Here is a 15,729-nt window from a genome sequence, read left to right as displayed (position 1 = left end):
TGGGTGGAGTGAACCAAGAGGACTTTGGGAATAGCAGCTTTTGCAATTTCACTCCTTCCTACCCCTAGCCTGATTTTCCCACTCCCTCTATTACGAGCTTCTATCCTGCTATTATATTTCCTGCATTAAAAGCTGCAGAGCATATTTGGAGAATGCTGAGACAGTTGTATAATTTTTGATCCTTATTTACATGAGAAGCTGATGCTCCGGGAAAATCCTAGTTTGAAAATAGCACAGGATTCCTTTTCTTTTGAAATCACAGGCAAATAGGAATATAAATACTCTGGATCCTTTTATTGTCAATTGGATTGTTAAATCATGAGTAATTGCAAAAGTCATTTAGATTGCCTAAATTGGCAGAATAGAAGTATATTCAATTAAAGCATCTCTTCATTTGGCAATCTGATTCAGGTGCATTAGCAGCTTCTAAAACACATGAAAACACATATGGAATTTTGAAACCTGTTTCCACACCATTAAAAAATGCATTCTTGTTTCCACAACTCATTGATGAACAAAACCTACATTGGCCTTCATGGGAAGGAGACTAAAAGAGTCACTAGTAGAACTAGATTATTAATCTGACAAGAACAGAAGATCTTCAGGCTGTAAAATTTATTTTGGAAACTTGGAATATTATTGAGATCTGATATAAGAGATAAGTAGGTCCAGTGAGATCAATAAAATGTCTGAATAAAACAAAAACAATCTAAAATCTTAAATTTTACTTATTACATTTTAAATGAAATATCTCAATGTCAGTGGTTCTAACTCTAATCAGAACTAAATCTCTGTCCAATTCATCAAGTTTAGTCAGTCATTTAATTTTAATTAATATTAATTTATGTTTAAAAAACAGATGAGGTAAATAGACTATTTCCCACTAACTACAGCTATCTAAAAAGCTACTGCTAACTCTGAAGTTTCCATTTTTAATATTTATCTTCCAATATACAAAAGCTACTGCATTTAAAAATATTATTAAGAAATAAAGTGGTTTAATCTATGGCAGTTTTCAAACTTTGATAATAACATCAAAAAACACTATTCCAGGATATGAATTCCCAATCGTGTACAGAAAGTAACAGTTATTGGGAAATTTGGAATTAATATTAGTATGAACATTATATGCATACAAAGAACTAATTACATGGGATTAAACATAAATTGAGCAAAATTTCACTCTTTAGACTCTAAAATTAAGGACTATTTTTCTAATAGATTATGATATGAACTCTCTTTTAAAATATTATTGCCCTGATTTTATTGTACAGACATTTGGCTATCTATAAAATAATTGGGGCAAACAATAATCAGTATATATAATGTTTGAATAGTGTTTACTGCTTCTCTGAGTCTTTCAGCTAAGAAAGAATTAATATCTTGACAGAAGCTGATGGTTTGTATAGGTAAGGATAAACCAGAGTACAATGAAAATAGTCTAATGGTGAATTTAATATAAAATACATGTATACTTCTAAAATACATTAGAATTTGGGAATATTAATAAATGTTAAGAAAATATGTGTATCACAGTACTCAAACTTAAATGATATTGTAAAAACTGTAGTATGGGCACAGACCTGTACAGAGGTTAGGAATCTGAGCAGATTCTTTAGTGACATGCAAAAAGAATAACAACAAAGATAATCGATGCTAATATGTTTTTTTGGTTTGGATCTCAAGAAAATTGCTCATTCTGTACTGCCTTTTAAGTTGATGGAACAAATTTAGCCATAACTAACTTGGTATCTGTGACTGTGTGTGCGTGCATATCTTTATATGCTTGATCCCAAGAGGAAAAACATTTATTTTGATCTTGTTGTGGCAACTATATCAAGAAGAACAAAACACTTAAGCAATAATAAGCGTCCACTGCCAGATGAATGTCTAAGAAACATTTGGGGTAATTTATTATTATAAAAAACCAATTTGTAAGATTAGAGTATGATTAGGGATGCATATAATCATCTTAATTTATTCTGTTTTGAAACTGCAGATAAACAACAAATTATTATGTTATTCATTGCCTATGATTTTGGTAAGTTTATTTTGTATAATTCTTAATTAATTTAATAAGGTAACACATTATGAATGCCTACTATGTATTGTTGCATATTTAATATTGTAAAACACTGGCTTTGTCTTTCCTTACATCTGAAATCATATTCAACAATTCCTTTGACTCTTGAGTTTTTTTTAATGATCCTACCAATATTAAAGTATATTTTAAAACTATAAAAATGTCACAACAGATGCAAGCATAGAAAATTGAGTTCAGTTTTTTTAGAAGCATACATTCATTTTTGAATGAATATATTCAGTAGAATATATAGAAGATTATATCTTCTGTGCTTGCATATGAACTCCAGAGTACATGTCTATACATGGTGGTCATCACACCATCCCTTTTACTTTTTACTTTTCAGAGTAAGCAATATTATGCAAAGTGCAGAAAAGGAGTAAGAAGAATAAGTCAATGAAATTAAATCCATTGAACAAGGAAAGAAAGAAAAATAAGCTAAATCTAGCTTATTACAAAATCATTCATGCATATGTATTTCTCCATATCATGCCAAACGTGCCAACCATAGTTGCTTTTACAGCAGTGAATCATTGCTTTGTATGTTGCCTTTTGTGTTTTAAAATTCTTGCCTCTTTCTTTGGGGCGACAGCAATACTCCATCCAGTCATGATTTCTCATTCTGCCTCTTGACCCATTCAGTCTTCCTTCCTTTTTTTTTCTTTTTCAATTTGATCCTCATTCATTCTCTTCATACAAACACACCTACGCACTCATTTCATATTTGTCACTTGCTTTTATATTCAATCCATGTGCCTTTCAACTCCTCTTCACTCTAGGCCCTAACTATATCCCCACTGCATTCAAGTTACTTTTATTGTCTTCTGACATTAATAACTCTCATTTTCATATAACAAAGGAAAAGAAGCACATTTTTATACATAATCATTTTTACTTTTGGAGAGAAACATTCCTTCCAATATATATCACCCATTGTCTTTCTTCAAATTTCTCCTTTCAATTCCCCATATTTAGTAAGTACTATATTAGACAATATTTTATATACGGAAATTCATCTCCTTCTTCTTGGTTTTTGCCATTTATGTATAACCTAAATCACTCCATCCTTCCTTACTCTTAACTCTTAACATTTACAGCAAATCTTAACATAGCATAAATATAACCCAACATAAACTTCATACAAAAGCCTATAAGTGTTTACATCCTCAACCAACACCTCTCCAATGCTCCAACAACATAAGCATATCCATAAATACATTATGCAAACATGGAAATATGATAATTTTTTGATTTATTCCTTGCTTAGTGCTGAAGCCTACCATGCTTCCAAGGACAGTATGTAATGCTTCCATTATATACTGCCCTTATCATATTCAGCAACAACCTTCAACTGCAGCCTCACATAAATGTCTCAAAATTTCATGTATTATTTCATAATCAAATGTACAATAAACATATTCACTTTCATATATTTCTCAATTACTTGCTGAAGAGCAAATATCTGGTCTCCTTTCCAAACCTAAGGCTGCAAATTTTACCTCTCCTAGCCCTTTATCAGAATTCTGCCAATGCCTTGCCAGGCATATTTAACAACTCAAACCCAATATAATTTGTACCCTCACTCTTCTTTCCATTCCTTTCACATAGGGGACTCATACCAGCACTCTTCCAAATGTCAAGTAGAGATGCAGATCTGCTTTACACAAATCATTCAGCCACTTCACAAGCAAATCACATCTCCATTTTAACATTTCTCCAAGTAAACTATCTACAATTTTGTAGTGCTACCATTTTTCAGCATTATTTATTTTAAATTGAATTAAATTAAAATATTTAAAGCATTTAATTCCACTGTTGACACATTACTGTTATTTTTATAAATTCCCATTCCTAATGATGCCCTTCCCCCGTTAACATATGCCTAAACACATATTCCAAATAAAGATTCTCACTCATCACCATTTTATGTCTCTGTCTTGAGTCTCTGAAAAATCCAGCCACTTTTATGTATTGCACTATAATCCCCCCCCCCGAGATCATATTCTTTCAAGCACATTGAACCATTTCCCCCCAAACCAATCTCTGATTCTTCCAATCACTGGAGTATACCATGCCACTGTTATTAACCTATGAATTCCTGTTTTCGTACACCCACCACAGCCTAGAAGACACCAATGCTCTGCTCTTCTATAGAAATAGGTCACCTTTGTTCAATTATAGCTATTGATTGGTTGAGAAATATCTCTTGGTTATGACTGAATCACAGTCCTTCAACTGATATTTCCTGCTTCTTTCCAGGGAAGGGCTTTGTATGCTTCGTGTTTTACTGATTTGTAATTTCTTTGTTTAAATTGTTGTGAGCCGCCCAGAGCCATTGAGAGCTGGGCAGCATACAAGTTTAATATATTATGGTTGGTTGTACAGTCAGACACATGTTTAGACTGGATTTGTCATTTCTGTCTACCTATTAAGTTTTTCTGAAGGACTTGGGATAGGCAGATGTTGTCGTTTTGATGATGTAAAGGTATCATTTCAGAATGTAAGCTGTTCCAGGTAAAGTTATCTTTTGCAATTGTCTTGATGATTTTATCAATGCTGATGGTATTTAGGTGGGTCTCCAGATGTTTTGCAATTGCACCCAAGGTGCCTAATTGTACTGGTACCATCTTTGCTTTCTCTTGCCACTGCCATTCTACTTCTATTTGGAGGTCTTTGTATTTTGTGATTTTTCTCCAGTTCTTTTTATTTTATTAGTTCTTACCAGGTATTACAATGCAAGAACTAGTAGGACGACAAAATGAAGAAGCTAAAGTGCTCTGGGACTTTAACGTTCAAACAGACAAGTATCTGCCACACAACATGTCAGAGTTAACAGCTGTTGATAAGAAAGACAAAAAGTCTGGATAATGTATTATTAGAGTTGCTCATATAGTCACTCAGTGCTGGGTTTCAAAAATTTTTATTACCAGTTCTGTGAGTGTGACTTGGTGGGCGCGGCTTGGTGGGCATGGCAGGGGAAGGATACTGTAAAATCTCCATTCCCTCCCCACTCCAGGGGAAGGTTACTGCAAAATCCCCATTTCCTCCTGATCAGCTGGGATTCGGGAGGCAGAGAATAGATGGGGGCGGGGCCAGTCAGAGATGGTATTTACCAGTTCTCCAAACTACTCAAAATTTCCACTACCAGTTCTCCAGAACTTATCAGAACCTGCTGTACAGAACATTACAGAACATCTGTAATCACATGTTTAGACTGGATTATGGGATTTTTGTCCACTGATCGAGTATAATTATTATTATTACTATTAGCATGTATATCAGCCCTACAGTCAACCTTCAGTTTAATGATACTGGGTGGTGTGATTAGCTGCCAATCAGAAAGAAGGATAATTATTTAAAAACAATTCCACACTATTCCTTCTAATATGTTGTTGCATGGTTTTCTGTGCCCCTGACAGCCCCCCCTCCCCCGCATCTCTCCCTTCAGCATTATCCTTATTTCCAACTCTAATGCCCATGAAGGCAAACTTCTCCCATCAGCACCACTAATTCCTGCCTGGGATGTTTAACCAGCCTCTTCTGTCAATAAGCCTGGCACAGAAACCAAGGCATAGGTGATCCAGGAGGAAGCTCTCCAAGGGTTTCTACTGATAGCCTGGGTAAGTTTGATAAGGCCTCCTTTTGCCTTAAAACACTTTAAAGAAAAAAAAACCATAATCAACAAAAAGTCTCTTGAAAACAAAGCCAGTGCCTTACTTCATGCCCCCCCTCCCCCCGGAGAAATGCCTAGCCAAAAGACTGATCTGCTGAAACTGCAGGTCATGCTACATCTTTCAGGGCTGAAGTTGAACTACTAGAGTAGGAAGAGGAGAACATAAAACCAGGACTGAATACTCCTCTGTGAAGAAATTTACAGAAAAAAGGCTCTCCGTCTCTCTCCCCCCCACACTCTCTCTCTCCCTCCCTCCGTCCCTCTCTCTCTCTCTCTCCATAAGTATGTGTGGTTGTACACAGAGAATATGTCTTTACAGTGAGTGTGTATGTCTACATAAGCAGAAGATCTGTTTTCACTTTATTAACAAATTAATTTTTTCCTTTTGTTACTTCATGACAACCAACTCCTTTTCACAGTATTCAACACCTTAGAGAAAAATGTTTCCCATTCTTGTCTTAAGCGTAGTAGTTTTTTCCTGGCCACCCCTCCCTCTTCCCAATTTTATTTCTCTGATTTCCAAACAAAATTTCACAATGCAAGTCATTCATTTCTTCCACACCATGTGACAGTTTTGCTCAAGTTTCTAGATATTCCATGACTGTGACTTTTGTTTCTTCTGTTATGTCTTTATAATTTTCCCATTATCTCTAAATTTCTGCTCTGTCTGTAGTATTAGCTCCCGTTATTTTCAAAATCCCTCATCTGACTCCTTCATTCCCATCTACTGGCTATTTGTAAATGAATTTGCTTGCATGCTTCATAACCCTAGTCTTTTTCTTGCTACTTTGTATTCCTACTCTGATTTAAGCTTAAACATTTTGGCCAAATGTTTCTGTTCTAGAATTTACTGATATGGTGAAAAGTATATTCAACACAGCATTATTAGTATCCATAACCCCCATATGCAATTTTTAGACTTGTAAGCTGCCAAAAGTCATTATGGAGTCAGGTGCCTTCTAAATTTAAGAAACAGAAAAGGAAATGAAAGGAGGCATCTATATAATTCATGAATGGTTCTCTCTCCATAGTCCAAAAACTGTATATAAGAGTCCGTGTTGGCTACAAGGAGCCATCTCTAACCTTGATTTCTTGGACAAATCACCAGACACCTTATCTTGAGGGAAGTTAAATGATCATCTTCAAATTTTATGGAAGATAAATCTTGGGACTAAGTTACTGAAGGACTCTTTTTGCCTTTTATTGGGCTGTTTTCCCCACCAGCAATTATCTTTTGTTGGTGTCACTGACTTTCAATTGTAAAATTCTTACTGGTGGCACCATATTATATGGATTGTTACGTGACAGTAACTGAGAAACTATTTTTTCCCCTAGTCCCTGACTTCTAAAAGAGCCCTGTGCTATGTTTGCAATATCTGCTAAAGACAAACTATTTTTGCTCAAGCCTCCCTCTTCCCCCATATCAGGGCTATTATTGTTTTATCAAAATTTATTGTAGAGATGCATGCTGCCATATTATTTTACTGAAATCATTTCCCTATGTCTTGTATTTTATGTTATTCTATTTAGTATACTGCTTGGGCATGACACATTCCTTACAATGCTCAAAAGTAACTAAAATAAATAAATAGTAATAAATATAGTAGATGTAAAATGAAAGGGAAGAAGTGAAGCAGGCAAGGAAAGAGGGGAACTGAGATTGTCATACCCGGAGGAAGGAATCCAGAGAACCATTCTCCATGAACTCAGTGACAATCATGACGGGGCGGCTCTTGGTGACCACACCTTCAAGGCGGATGACATTTGGGTGCTCAAATTGTCCCATGATGCTGGCCTCGCTTAGGAACTCACGCCGCTGCTCATCAGTGTAGCCAGCCTTCAGGGTTTTAATAGCCACCATGTATTCACGCTTCCCTGGAGGCTTCAGGCGGCCAAAACACACCTCTCCAAATTCTCCTGCCAGGAGTAAGGGATGGAAAAGACACCACATCAGCCAGAGGAGGAACTGGTACTTGCATAATTTAAATGCAGAGGGAGGTAAGACTGTTGGCCCTGCTGCTTTGAGAACCAAGCACTTCATCACTTTCTGGAGTTCGTTTCATTGGTAAGGTTACTATAATGCCCAAGTTCAAACCAGGCAACTCAATTCCCTCTTTTATCTTTGAAACAGATTTTGACAAACTACAAAGTTTTGAACTTCGGCACAGATTGTGGTTCAGTCTTCCAAGTCTCAGTTGAACAATCTAAATACTTTCACAATTGATACAATCATTGGCCTGCTCTATCTGAGAATGGTTTTTTTTTTAAATCAACCTTGACAACTTTAAGATGGGTGGACTTCAACTCCCAGAATTCCCCAACCAGCATGCCTGAGGAATTCTGAGACTGGAAGTCCATCTATTTTAAGCCTGCTAAGTTTGGACAACACCAGTCTAAGAACTCAGGCAGCAATTTGCCTAGAAAAAAAAACCTCAGAATCAAACAAACAAATACACAAAAAACACAAAGCTCTAAAGCTCTTTCTTGAAGAAAAGAGAAGCTACAGTAGATAAGGAGCCTTCTGCCATTTGGGAGTGGAGAATATCAGAGAATAAGAAGATCTCAGTCTTCAGCTTCAGCCCTCACATTTTTTTATTTGTTTATTTATATCCTGTCTTTACTGTTTTTACAAATAATTCAAGGCAGCAAACATATCCAACACACTTTCCTTTTACTATTTTCCCCACAACAACAACAACAACAACCGTGTGAGGTGAGGTGAGCGGAGAGTTACTGGTCCAAGGTCACCTAGCTGTCTTTCATGGCTAAGGTGAAACTTGAACCCAGAGTCTCCTGATTTCTAGCCTGGTGCCTTAACTGCTAGACCAAACTAGCCAAAAAGAGTACCAGACCTTTACAGGGAGTTATTTCTTACCCCTGTATACCTTTCTTATATAATACTGCTTACTTTTTTCTTCCTACAACTGGCTCTATCCTTTGTAATTCTGGTAATTGTATACATTTTGCATTGGTGTGGGATTACATCATGAGGAAATGATTCCCATCCTATTTCGGCAGCAGGTGTGAACTGAATAAAATTCTGCCCCTTCTTAAATAATGGGCAAGGGCTGGATGGAAAGAATGGCTGTATACCCTCATTGTTGCACAGTTCTAGGGATGTGCAGAGCTTCAGATCTAAAGGGGGGGGAAATGCTACATTGGGGGTGGGGCAATCCCAGGAAAATATGCAGTTAAATTAACAAGCTCTCAGCAGGGTGCAACAAGGGCTTTGAAGACGGCACGAAAGAGCTGTCAGTGCCTCCTTACCTCAAAGATATATTTTCCTGAGTTATATGAGAGCTGAGGAAAAGACATATTTTTATAATAGTTTTATTAAAGATTACAGGTACAACAGTAAAAACTAATACAAACTGGAAAAGCAAAATAATAAAAAGAAGGAATAGAAGAGGCAGAAAAGAAAGGGGGAAAAGGGGAAACTACAAAGAAAGAAAAACAAGAATACAGTAAAGAAAAAACATGGACATCTAAAATATGCATCTTTTTAAGGAGGCAGCAACCATGTAAACCCATCTACTTTGAAACATCTTTTGTTTTGGATCTGGAGCACAGCACATTGTTACAGACTACTTTTCTTAGAATGTACCCATTTTTAATTTCTCCAACACCTAAGATGAAGCCTGCATGGTGAAGATGTTGTAATGCCACTTGAGTGATGTTCTATTAGGCATAAAAAAAAAAAAACTTTTGGCAAAAATAGATAAATGGGAGGAACACCTGACAATTGGGTGGACCTTTGTCAACATCAATAAGCTGCAACCCAACCAAAAAGAGTAGGCTTAAACTGCAGGTTCACAATGAGAAATTTGAGGCTCCAAGTGAGAACAAGTGTACTGAAAAATAAGGGTTAAGGAGCAAATAAGATAGCAGAGATTAAATGAGAAAATATTACTTCATTACCTGATCCAATGACTTCCTCTATCTTGACAAAAGATACATCAATTTCCTTGGCAAATTCCCGAATGGCTTCATTGGGGTCTTCATAAGTAGAAGGGTCAATGTAATATTTGACCCCAAGGCCTGGGAGGGAGACCACAGACTCCAGAGTCAGTAATGAGCTTGAGAGAAGAGGCAGCTAAAGAAAGAGGAGATTCTCAATCACCTACCCCGAGTGCTTATGTACTGTTGCAGGCGATCTGTGTATGGAGTTTCTCGTCTCTTACTGTGGAAGAAGAAAACATAGAAGGAAAACTAAGATAGGATGACCTTCTTAGATGCATCAGGTCCAAAGGACTCTTCTACAGCTATGAAAAAGGGGCAGGCAAAAGCAGGCAAAATTATGTTGGATGTTGGGGAAATAATCATGGGGTTTTACTTGAAGGCGGAAGAAGATAACGAATATTCAATCGTTCTATGTCTGCTCGTAAGTTATGCATAGGTCATATTAAATATAACTTCCTTTCAAGTATAAAGGAGTCAGAAGGAATGTAGAATGTAGAAAATTACTCATGGTGACAATAGAGTACAAAGAGAAAAGATTGTTTTCTTTTTTTATGATAGAAAAATCTGAACCTCAGCTGACTGATTGTGAGATACACAAATAAAATCCTTCACAAAAGGGCCAATAAAATATCAGCGTAGCATTTTTTCAACCTTAGCAGAAAGTTGCACTAAATGATCATTTGATCATCCAATGCTGTGACCATAAAATATGCCATTGGTTTAGGGGAGCATTGTTGGAAATTGTAATACTGGAAATAAGAAGTCACATATTCCTTTATTCAAAGTTCTTTGAAATTGTATTGAAAAGCAGTTTTTAATAAAATCCTAAAGCAGTTTTCAATAAGGATGGAGGAAGTACAGAGGAACAATAAATTAAAGTATGTAGTACAAACTTAATATCGGCTAGTCTGATCTGGCAGAGCTCTTACAATATTCTTAAGTACTGAATGGACATTTATACAGTGACACTATATAATGACAATCACACTGGCAATTCTATTGGGAATTTATCTGATAATCAGATGTAACATAGGCTCAATTTGTGCACTTCTTAATATTTGTTTTGATACACAGAAACACATATCCATTTATAAAAACAATTTATGCCCATATTCCCAGAAGGTGCTATAAAGGGGAGCCCAGGGCTATTCATTTGGTGACATGAGTTTATGATACATCTCTAAAAGTTGCATTTTGAACAAGATTTTCAATGCATTGGACAGAGTACCAAGTAAAGCTATGAAATGGATTTGATTGGAACTCCTGTGTGTTTTAATAGCCTTTAGATTAGATGAATAATTATATCTAGTTTTGAGATTTGGTGATTAAACAAAAAATAGTAACAAATTTCAGTTGAAGTTGGAATGAAGCTTGGAATGAAGCTAAAGACTCAAAGACCCTACTTTCAAATAGCCTGTTTATTTGATATTTTAAAGAAGTTTTAAACTGATCTATGACAGAGATGGGGATTTTTATTTATTTATTTGGCCAACGGAGAAATTCATGGGGGAATCTTTTGGGGAAACTTGCTAATAGTGAGTAGGCCTGAAACAAGTAGTGACTGGGGAACCCATTATTTTTCTGACACTCTTTTTATTCTTTTTGATAACTACTTCTGTCTCACCAAGTGGCAGATTGCTAGGTAAAGGTGAGACAACTCTTATAGAATTCTGAACTGATTACTTGCAAGGGCTGCTTGAAATTAGATTGCCTGCCTCTGAATTATAGTGGAGAGGTTTCTTTTTCAGGCTTGGAGTCACATGACTGGTGATATCATATCACAAAGTGAGTGGGGTTGGCCACACATCCATTATCAATGTGTGGATCTGGGGGTTATAGTAGCAATACGTTTTGCACAGGCTTATCCTTTTATTCTTTTATCCCCAAAATAGAAAAATGTAGCTCATTTGGAGGGAAGGGTAATGTTTTAGAGTGTTCTGGATGCTTTAAACCTCAGCAAAGCTTAATAGATCATTTCCATTATTTCACATTCCCCTTCTCCCCAAATCATTAAAAAAAGGGTTCAAAAGTTTGTGCCATGGGCATTGCGGAACTGCAAATGGGTTGCCAATAGCAGCCTACAGTTCCTCTACCCCTTGTTTACAGTTTTCCAAACATATTAGTAGAAAGAATATGTCTACAATTGAGGTTATATTGACCAAAGGTGCTCTTCAATATCGCTAACCTACAATCCTAACTCTATCACATTTCTCCAGTTATAAGGTCTGAATAGGAGGTCAAAAGAGAAGGTATGCCGTTCTTCCCCACAAATACTATATCTGGTTTCCAACTATCGTTCTTGTATAATATGTAAGTTGCAGATGTAATATGAGAAAAAAATAGCAGACAATCTCTCCCAGTAGAGGTCTAGGACATAACAGGATTCCTGTTTGAAAGCAGCTTTCCAAAATCATGCTTTATTCCCTTACCTGGGAGTAGTTTTGTGTTGAATCAACAATAGCTTTAAGAGGGTGAAAGCAGAATACCCACCTTTTAAAGACAATGGCCAGGATGGCAATGGCAGCAATTACCATGAAGGCCAGTCCACCCAATGCTGAGCCTACAATAAGTGGCAATCGATCCTGCACCATCTCAGAGCGCTCACCTGCCAAAGAAGGAAGGCAGTCTGTTATCTTCTTATATATAGTCTTTATTGTTACAAAACCCTCTAATACAATCTTAACATTTGAAAACACTCTTCCAAAATGTTTGTTAAGAGCTCTGCAACTTCAGCCCACCAACATTCAGAAATGCCCTCTTTCCCCTGTCTGAAGCATCCAAGTCTGTACAACAGAAATGCTCATAGTTATGTTGACCCCATCAGGTCCCCTTTCCATGTTAAGTTTTTCTCTAAGCAACACATAGATGTGGATCTATTGATTTAACCCCAAACCTCCATATAGTTTTGCTTTATCATCTAGCTAGCAAAATATAAGAGACCTTTCAAATCTCTCAGCCCTTCTTTCTGTTTCTAACACACATACACACGTCAGTTGTATTATGCCACTTTATTTCATTCATTTTTTTTAAAAAAAAACACAGGTCTTTTAATTGTCAATTTTGCAAAAGCTTTCCATTCCTTTCTTCAAAAGTACTTCTACACAGCTCCTGCAATTGATTTTACCTCACACATGCAATTCACATGGTCACAGTTGACCAAATAGTTCTTCTGCAAAAGTCACATTGAAATCATGAAGCTTGTTCAGGATAATTCCTCATTAAATTTTGTCTTAAATGCCTAAGTGTCTCCACATACTGAAATTACGCAACACTTGAAAATACATAAGCAGATGGGGACTCAAGGTGTACGTTAGCCTGTTAGGTATGTGAAGGCTATAAAAAGTTTATGAGGCAGGAGCAAGAGAGCAATAAAAAAAGAAGATTGTTCAAGTAAGTATGAGCGTGAGAGAAAAGTATTGATAAATCTAGATTTGGAAACTAAGAAGAAGTGTCACTTACCTCCTACAAGAGTCTGGAAATACATCTTTCCACTATATGGCCCATAACCCACTGCTGTCCGGGCTCGTACTTGAAAAGCATATATCTTCCCTGGGCTTAGACTGGAGATGGTGGCCATATTAGTCTCGCTGGTTAAGGTGAACGAAGTGTCCTCATCTTCTGACTAGGAATCAATACAGGTTGATTAATAGACTTCCACTTCTTCAACCTCAGCAATACTCTATTCTCAGATGCATCCACGTTTTTGTTATTTAGTCAAGTTCCCTTCTGCCCAAACTCCTGAGCTAATCATTCAAATTACCTATTTCTGCCTTTATTCTTGAGGATGGATAGCTAAAGGAACAATAAAAATCTTTTGCATAAGGGAAAGAGGAAAAAATGTTCCAAGGATGGCTTGCCTGACTTACTCTTTTGGCAATGTTAAACTGTTTCACAACACATGGCTTCCAATAAACTCTAAAACTCTTTCTTGTTATAACTATTTTCCACCTCATCCTGGTAACATGAAAACCCTGAAATGAAAATGTGGTGGGCAATAATAACAATGCAGCTCTTTTCCATCACACTAGTGGCCCATTCAGGAAATGAAATTTTTCTGGTCTAGAAGCTACGGAATTTTATCCTTCCCATGTGGGTCCTTTCTGCTTTGTTTATTTCTGGAATGATGCAAGATGAGATCCTGTGGTAGTGGCAGCTTCCCAACTGTTTTAGTAATATAAAAGGGTAGCATGCTCACCTCCTAAACAGGAGAAGAAAAATTAGGGGAAGTCTATTCCAGAATCTTCAATTGATTTTAAAGTCCCATGTCTACTCCAAAAGAACCTGACAACTGTAGATTTCAATGGCTGCTGAGAACTTAGTAGGTAAGATACAACTTTTCTGGACCAATCCTAGTTTCTAGATAAGGCACTGCAACAGTTGTACTTATTAAAATTTACTGTGTAAACTTGCTGCACATGGCAAAATCGGAACCGAAACCAAAAACTCAAATGCTAATTTTTAAGCCTGTTTTTCCCCCACCAGTTTACCTTGTCAAAATAGCGCAGTTGATAGTCCAAGATGATTCCATTTGGCTGATCAGGCTGTGGCCAGGACAAAGTGATACTGCTTGGGGTGCGACTCACCTGATGCATCATAGGGACAGCAGAAGGGACTGCAGTAAAAAGAAGAAGAAAAAATCGGAAACTGCTTTGCTATTAGGGATACTACGAAGAATTCCAGCTTGCCAAAGCTACTGTCACCCTGCCTGCTTGCAACACAATTGCTACACACTAGGAAGAACTGCTTTTTAAAGGTTTGGATCCTGACTAGAAATTTTTGGAGAACTCAAGATTGCAATTGGTGTGCCAGAGGGCAAGGCTGGCTGTGCCTGCTGCTCCATTGTGAACAATGACAGGCAAGGCAAAGAAGGAAAGAACAGAATTATTTGGCAAAGCACAAATATCTCTGCCCTCTTTGATTTAAAGTCCTCCTTTGGAGAATTTGCTCCTTCTTTCTGAAACTACAAGTTGGCACAGCACATAAGACTGTAAGTGTATTTGCTTGGGTACAAACCTGTAGACAATTTTAACATTAGCAAACTCTGCAAAAGGCATGCAACTAATTCATGGGGTGTATGCCATGCTGAAAGATCTCTGATACATCTTTAATCAATGGATTCTAATCAGTAGGACAAAGCAATTCAAATAGAAGGTGGCCTTGACAGTCATGGTCTACTATTATATGCATGGCAGCTAAAGGCATTTGAGGGATGGGCCTCTCCTGATAACCTCCATAAGGAAGATCTACTGAATTTACTGTGGTTGTCATATTGCAGTTTTCATATGTACATACTTAAGTCAATAGTGTAACTCTTTCTGGGGACTCCTAAAATATCCCGGATTGTTTTAAGAAGCTGGGCTGACCCTTTACAGAATTGCCACTCATACATTTCAGGATGCCTGAAAATATTGCGGGACTGTGGGAACTTCCACACATGAGGCTTAGAGTGCTTTTCACAGGCTATTTATGTGAATGTCAGATCCTTCTCAAAGTGGAATATTTAAACCAGAAAGCAAGCCATTTGTAATTCAAATGCACACTTTGGCCAATGGAAGGTTTACATTCACATTAAAACCAATTCATGGAGAGAGAAAAAAGCTCTAAGCCTCTTGCATGAATATATCTATTGTTAATTTGAAGAGGCTTTGAAGGATTTAGCTGTCTTGTATCTGTTCTTTCTTGTTCTTCCTTTACTGTATATTTTTAATATTTGGTTTTATTTTTATTTACTTTACAATATTTTACACCACCCAATTATAAAAAATACACGTGATGAGAGGTGGTGGATTATATCTGCCAGGCAAAATTCCCGAGCTTAAGAATCTCAGGTGCAAACTGCTTTCTCGGTTTGTAATTTATTGTTTCATTAATATGGCATGTATTGCAAGCGGTATGAAATTATCTATCACCTTTATATCCTACCCTTTCTCCAAGGAGCTCAGCTTGATCTGTCTCCTCCACCCTCCACACTATTTATTGAAAATACTGTCCAGGTCTTCAAGAGCCTTCCAAG

General features: G+C 36.9%; 1 protein-coding gene across 3 annotated transcripts in view; it reads right to left on the bottom strand.

Moving 5' to 3' along the window:
- LOC117661772 (ephrin type-B receptor 5) overlaps positions 1-15,729 on the bottom strand; it is a 168,745-nt gene that overhangs the window by 9,511 nt on the left and 143,505 nt on the right. For all 3 annotated transcript variants that reach the window (XM_034410897.3, XM_087886459.1, XM_034410898.3), the window contains 6 exons: positions 14,204-14,328; positions 13,176-13,338; positions 12,207-12,321; positions 9,881-9,936; positions 9,675-9,794; positions 7,426-7,673 (listed from right to left, as the gene is read on the bottom strand). In XM_034410897.3, the coding sequence (XP_034266788.2) occupies positions 7,426-7,673; positions 9,675-9,794; positions 9,881-9,936; positions 12,207-12,321; positions 13,176-13,338; positions 14,204-14,328 (827 nt within the window). The remainder of the gene's footprint in view (positions 1-7,425; positions 7,674-9,674; positions 9,795-9,880; positions 9,937-12,206; positions 12,322-13,175; positions 13,339-14,203; positions 14,329-15,729) is intronic.

The sequence above is a fragment of the Pantherophis guttatus genome, chromosome 2 (assembly GCF_059756535.1).
Source record: "Pantherophis guttatus breed Tessera chromosome 2, ASM5975653v1, whole genome shotgun sequence".
Taxonomy (NCBI): domain Eukaryota; kingdom Metazoa; phylum Chordata; class Lepidosauria; order Squamata; family Colubridae; genus Pantherophis; species Pantherophis guttatus.
This window is presented reverse-complemented; position numbering and strand designations above follow the sequence as displayed.